Consider the following 6,878-nt stretch of genomic DNA (forward strand, 5'->3'; position numbering starts at 1 on the left):
TATACAAACGAACAAAAGACATGAACAAAAAACGTAAAACAACAGCAACAACCACAACAGTAACAAGAACCCGTTAAAAAAAATAAATAAATGAAACATTACACAAGAGAGAGATTGAACAAAAAAGAAAAAGTAAAATAGTTGTAAAAGCCACGAAACACACACAACACATATACGCGTACACACATACACACACAAATGTACTAAGTAAGTTCATACTGCGTATTGCCTTTCTGACTTCGGTGTGAAAATATATAAATAAACAAAAAAAAAATGTCAGTCGCGCCGGGACTCGGGGATTTTCGAGCGACCCATACGATATAATATAATAGCTGTTTAGTAGTGTCCCATGGGGGAGGGGCGCACGGTTCGTCGCGTTTCCCGATCCAACCCCCCCCCCCCCCCCCCGTTTACCACCGCCGCCACGCTTCCTCGACCGAGTACTCCCTTCGCTTTTCCCCGTGAGAAAAACTGAAAGAACGAACGGAGGGGAAGACACGGGGAAACTGTCCGGCTAGCGACAGACGAGCCCCATCGAGACGAGACATTCTATTTGTTCACTTCGTCGCTCGAAGTCATCCTCTCTCTTCGATCTCTTTCTCAAGAACGAACGTCGATCGAGCACCACGCCTCCCCGACCCCCACCCCGTGCTGATATCCAATCCGTGTACCCGCGAGAGAGAAACGGGACCCGCGACAGGAACACGTCTCGCACCGAGAACAAAAGAATCTTTTTTCACGGTTTCGCGGTAAAGAAAGATGTATCCCGAGATGACGCGAAAGTCCCCGCGTCCCCGCCTGCTGTGTCTGTTTCATGTTTTTCAATATTTGTAATTTATCGATAAAATTATTAAAACGGTATCGATACATAACAGTCTAAAGTGTGCGCTACTCTACATAATATTATTATATATAAAGTATAAAAGTATACATTATATATATATATTATATATATATACATATATATTATATATGAGAAGTATAATATATATATTATACACACATTGGGATTGGTGAGAATATACGGTTTTTTCGCTTTGGAGTGTTATTTTCTGAAAATATTGAACAAAATATGGAAAAAAAATTAAAAAATAAAACCAATGAATAAAAAAAAAAAACAATGAACGAACCGTTTCGTCTGTGATTCTTTCATTATTATTCATATCAGGCCTCCTCGGCTCCGCTCGTGTTCCAACGGGAGGGACGCACGATTCCTCGTGGAAGACACCCCGAGAAATGGCGAATTTTCAGAACGTAAACGAGATTCGGTTTTTCATGTCCCGATCCGCGACATTCTTCGAGAGGATTGAATGCAAAGAGGTGCACACGCACGCGTCATTTATCCGTCAAACGTCGAACCCTTTGAAGAGCTCTTATCGCGTAGAGCTATTAACGAAACGTCATTTCCATCTGGTTTGCATTCAACCTCGTCCTATCGGTGTTTTCTGAGTTTTCGTCGGTGTTGAGAAACTTGGTTTCGTTCGCGCAAAATTTTTCCAAATAATTCATAAAATTGTTAGCAAACTGGAGAGGAGTCGGATAGGTCTGAAGTCTTCGACAAACCTGAAAGAAAATTTCTGGAGACACTTCCACCTACGTTCAAGAGCTTGCTCGGCACAGCTTTCGTCATCGAGGACGAGACACCTGCAAAGCTCATTGAGTTCGAATCCTTAAACCGATCGTGAGTCGAATCGTACCTGAAACGCGTAGCAACCTTCATCTTTCTACAGATCGCTGGGAAATGCTCTCGAGGTCGTCGATTACAAGACGAACATGGCCTCCTTCTGGTTCCTGGACACGTTGGCATTACAAGTACTGCGACACAAAAAGGATCTCGACGACTATTATCGAGGTGTTTTAATTAGCTGGCTGTCCGGGGAGATGACGCTGATTCGAGGTAACGAATCATATAACATTCGGGAGACAATTTGTTCGATCCCATGAACTGCTATAAATATATTCCATCGTGTCGAGATAAAATAGACACCTTGTATACAAAGTGAATCGATAAAAATTATTATCTGATATATAGTATCTCGTTACACATCGATTCGATTAAAAAACGTTTTATACGAAATACACTGTATTTTGGACGACCCATTGTACGAGTCTCTTTAATTTTTCTTGTTGTATATTTTCAGACACATTAAAATGATCTGGAGTTTCTTAAATGACACTGCATGTTTTTTTTAGTACTCGGTCGTAGCCGACAAAACAAATTCAATGACCAGCAATAAGGTGAGCTTCGAGTTGACCTTAAAAATATATGCAGTGTCATTTTAAAAAGTCAAAGTCATCTTAATATCTCAAAAAAGAAAAAAGCATAAAAAATTTAAAAATCGTTTCGTTCGATGAGGCCCCTCGAACACGATATATTGGGAGATATGTCGGATAACAATGCTTGTAGACTCATTCTGTGTATGGTATCCTACTTTTGATTTAAAACTTTCGTCCATCGATAGATCAGAAGCATTCTCGCGAAGAATTTTTCAGAGAAATGAAGAAGTTTTTTGATATAGCAGCTAGCAAGGTGTCTAAAGAGAAACGAGTACCATACTGGGACGAAATCGTGTGTAACAGTGTAGAAATCAAAAAACATTCGATGGACGAACAAAGTTCGTTGAGTTCGATAGGATCGGAAAAGTAATGTGCCCCACGCTATTTAAATAAATTTAAATACTAATAACAGAATGTTTTATTAACGATACTCGATGGGTTAATTAATGCTTTCTCTCTCTTGTGCGTTTATCAGTTTGCAGAAAAGGCAATCCAATAACGATAAGGAGTGGATAAATAAAAAAGGAACTTCCTCGGAAAAGTTGCAAAATACATCTGCAGCTGTGTCAGAAGTTACCAACGAATCCTTCAACAACATAAACCCATCTCTCGTGTTGGATATCGTGATAGAGTCCACCTACGCTATGTAAATTCGTTATCTCGTTCGAGTCAGCAGCAATGGAGTGAGAAAATAATTACAAATAATTGTCGATTATTTTTCAAGCAGGTACGCCAACGAGTTACGATACGCTCTCGTTTACGCAGTTTTCGTAGAGCCGATAGAAGTGGAAACTTATCACCTGCCATTTGTTCTTCGAACACCGCGACCGGTGAGGCTCGTTCAACATAACCCAGTACCATTTAGCGTGCAGCTTTACAAAAAACTTGAAAATGAGATGAAAGGGTCAAAAAAACGTGGAAAGAAAGTAACAGGTATTGTACAATAATTCCTCGAATAGTCCTTGTAGTCTCGAACACAGGTTGCGTGAATTTCAATTTTGTAGGTAAAGAACACTCGAAGTTGCCCGTAACTCCTCCATCTTCCATAAAGGACGAAGAGATGTTGAAACACAAACGTCAATTCATTTTGCCGTTGATAGAAGCGAAGAATGCGTTAAAAATGTTCAAAATGGTCGAGGGCGACTTATAATGAGCGATGATGCGACACATAATGAAAAAAATTGTCGTTTTATTTTCCATTTTAAAAAATGATTATCAAAACTACAAGCTCAGTCTGTTACAAGCACAGTACCCCATTCGCGGCACTTGAAGTCCTTAATGTTTGCAGAGCCAATAGCGATTTCGAGTTTGACGAACTTTGACGAGTTTGGTAAGGCCTCTCGCGGTTGCCCCAACTGTCCGTACTTATTAGATCCGCAACCCCAAAGTGCTCCGTCATCTGTTGGAAACATAAATCTTTTAAGTGTTTATTTTCTCACATATAAATCTTTCAAGTGTTCATCGTACCTGTCATGCAAATAGTAAACGTATTTCCGCATTCGGCCTTCTTCACAAATATCTCTAGGTTTTCATTTTGATCGTTTGTAAAATCTACCACCGTGGGTACAGCCACTACTTTACTATCTTTGCCAGATAGTCCTAACTCTCCGTTTGTATTCCATCCCCAAGTATACAGATCACCCTACGATTGGAAAATAATTAATAAAAAGTAGCATTTATCGATCTTAATCTGTTCTACTAAAGAATACTCACCTGATTCGTTACTACCGCGCTATGCCAACCCATGGCCGAAATCTGAATGACTTTGAGGCCAGCTAAAGCCTCGACAAGCCTTGGATCGTCGCAATCTTCCAAATCGTTGTGTCCTAGCTGACCACGCCTGCTTTAGTATATTTTTTGCTTTAGTCACATATCGATTGCATACATTATGCAAACACTACGTACGTTCCCATTCCCATTGAATAGACATCACCATTTTCCGCCAGTAAGATAGTGTGATCGAATCCACAAGCAATGTCTACGAACTTTACCCTCTTTGGCATTTCAACCACCGTGGGAACATTAAAAGCACGACCTAAAGCACAGTTTAACTTGTACATAAATCTTATTGTTTCCTGAATTTTTATTGCCACAGATATGTACCTAAATTGGTAAGAATTACGGTACACCCTCCTTGTAAAACTTTAACTGGATATTCATTTTCTGCATTGTCATTGCTAGGGATAAAGTTGATCACCTTTTTCCAAGAATTTTCATAAATTTTGTACCGCCATAATTCATTATCTCCAGTTAGGATTACTATATTATCTTTGCCAACTGCAGCTTGTTTGCAACTACAAGAAATAACGAATATTATAACTAAATACATGGGAAAAAACCTTTCTATTTTATGCATTGTACCTGTTTAACGGTTTCGCTGATATTTGTATTAAACAATTTTTTGTATCCATATCTGTATCATCATCCTGACCTCTTTTACAAATATATAATTCCTGCTGCATCCACAGGAGAAAATAACTCCAACCAATTTGGAAATCAGTAATTCCAGGAAATGGAATTTTAGTAAATGTATCTAATGCAATTATAATACCTTCGTCGTTGGAAAACAATGTACTGATATTAAAACCAGCATAATAAAGCATTATGTATCTATGTACATTAGATAAAATAAATTGGTTGTATACAAATATTGTTGAAGTACTTTACTGAACACTATCTAAGCCTAAGTCCAATATATGTACATACTTAGAAATAAGGAAACAGATGCCAAGAACTTAATTCTTCTCACTCAATGACACGACAAAGTTTTTATTCCGAGATTCATGATATTACGCAAATAGTGTGAACAATTATTGGTCAGAAGACAATTATGGCACCAGTCAATCATTCGCTATGTCTACGATATCACAAATGCAAAGATGCATATTTAATAAATGATCCAAAATTTGGTTTAAAAATATAAATAGAGAAGAGATATTGGTGTAGGTATCTAACGAAGAATTATCCGAACTACACTTAAAACTTCTGTACAGAGATTCTGGTGGGAAAACCGTCAAGTTTGTCGAGAAGTAGTGTCTAATGTCATCAAAAGGTGGCGCCATTATACAATTTTACTAACATTAATTTCATACGTAAAACATTAACATTAATTACATACGTAAAACATTAACATTTAATTCCTTTCGGAGAATGAATTTAGGAACCTATAATCTAAATTTTGTGAGAGTTATGTAGTAAGAATTGTCGGGAATCCCGCACTATTCTAATATTTGGTATATATCGAAAACTTTAATATAAGGATTTAAACATTGTTTATTAATTACGTCCAATTCCTTTTTGAGAATGAAATTGAGATGTATATAATCTAGATACTATAAGAGTTATGTAATACGAACTATCGAGAAATCTAAACATTCAATGGATTACCATATTAGGAACAGGACGCAATTTCATACGCCTTGCCATCAACAAAGCTTTCATTTCTCTAAAAATAAGGGCTTTTATGTATGTTTTGTTTCATTAATATATGTGAGCTAGATGCAAAATTTCCTCATTGTATTTTGGGCATAATTTTAAACTAAATTTAAAGTTTCCATGTACAATTCTAGGTGTTTGTATAATATTCCACACAATGGAATATTCCGTTCGCAAAGGGTTAGAAAGAAAGGGGAAACATTTCATCGAATGTTCGAGAAACAGCTTAAAACCGTTAGACGCGTCAGCCTTTGTCTCGTTATTTCCTCGAAGTAAACATATAAACACGTCGCCTTATATTCATATACGACCAACACATGTATTCGCGTAACCCGAAACCGCAACCGTTAGAACACGTGACTTGGGACATCGCGTGATCCGGAAGCGTGATCCAATCATCGATTAATATTTCCCCCTTTCGTGGGAAGAAGCGAATTCTTTCTACGGCGACAAGCAGTCTCGCTGCAAAATTTGTCCAAGTATGATCGTCATATAGTAAACCCGTATTTTGAGAAGTAACAGCTTGCAGAATACAGTCTCACTTTTCGCCCGCGGAGGACATTAATTGCAATTTGTTTGGCGGTATTTTTGCGTTCTCTCACGTTCTATCTTTCTTTCGTGTTTGATTTGTTCGCTGGTGCGCGTTGTTCTGTGTTACCTGCTAGCTACTTTTCGTCTTTCGCAATCAATCAGTCTCTTTGTAATCGGCTTAATCCTACGTAAACTAGTTATGCATAAATATCAAGGTGTTCTGCAGTCAAGAGGCCTCAACTGTCTGCATCACTTCAATCATTTTCCTCCTGCTCTTCACCATTTGTCGTGCAGCAAGTCGATGCGGATCTCGACAGAAATTCGCTTCTCTTCAACGAGTCACGCCACGAAAGAGCTAAGTTGAAAATATACTAACGGGCATGACATCGAGTTACAAATTAATAAAATTAGTAATATCCCGCCGCGTATCTATTAGTGGTAGTCTATATTTGTGTATCAAACTTAATCTACATTTGTGACGAAAAAAAAATAGAATTTTTTATTTCAAACCGTTGGCTGTTCATAAATACAAATACACCGAGATCTATTCGGAAATGAAACTTTCTTCTCTTCTTTCATCACTATTCAATTGTTACCAAAATTGCACACATATTTTTTATATTTTTTATAACGTA

At 37.8% G+C, this 6,878-nt stretch overlaps 2 protein-coding genes across 3 annotated transcripts; one reads left to right on the plus strand and one right to left on the minus strand.

The window, feature by feature from the left end:
• Window positions 1-1,029: 1,029 nt before the first annotated feature.
• Window positions 1,030-4,919, plus strand: LOC143146112 (uncharacterized). The gene is made up of 5 exons (XM_076310124.1): window positions 1,030-1,897; window positions 2,463-2,643; window positions 2,723-2,923; window positions 3,002-3,210; window positions 3,282-4,919. The coding sequence occupies exons 1-5, from the start codon at window positions 1,774-1,776 to the stop codon at window positions 3,425-3,427; spliced, it is 861 nt and encodes a 286-aa protein (XP_076166239.1). The 5' UTR covers window positions 1,030-1,773; the 3' UTR covers window positions 3,428-4,919.
• On the minus strand, window positions 3,435-5,247 carry LOC143145987 (RCC1 domain-containing protein 1). 2 transcript variants are annotated; one of them, XM_076309892.1, is made up of 7 exons: window positions 4,984-5,247; window positions 4,639-4,887; window positions 4,381-4,571; window positions 4,183-4,312; window positions 3,991-4,117; window positions 3,745-3,919; window positions 3,435-3,676 (listed from the first exon to the last, which is right to left on the minus strand). In XM_076309892.1, exons 2-7 carry the CDS (start codon window positions 4,878-4,880, stop codon window positions 3,507-3,509), a joined length of 1,035 nt encoding a protein of 344 aa, XP_076166007.1. In that variant the 5' UTR covers window positions 4,881-4,887; window positions 4,984-5,247; the 3' UTR covers window positions 3,435-3,506. The 2 variants fall into 2 exon arrangements, with proteins under 2 accessions (XP_076166007.1, XP_076166006.1); XM_076309891.1 differs by having other exon boundaries at window positions 4,639-5,247.
• Between the last annotated feature and the right edge of the window lie 1,631 nt (window positions 5,248-6,878).

Source organism: Ptiloglossa arizonensis, chromosome 4 (genome assembly GCF_051014685.1).
Source record: "Ptiloglossa arizonensis isolate GNS036 chromosome 4, iyPtiAriz1_principal, whole genome shotgun sequence".
NCBI classification, from domain to species: domain Eukaryota; kingdom Metazoa; phylum Arthropoda; class Insecta; order Hymenoptera; family Colletidae; genus Ptiloglossa; species Ptiloglossa arizonensis.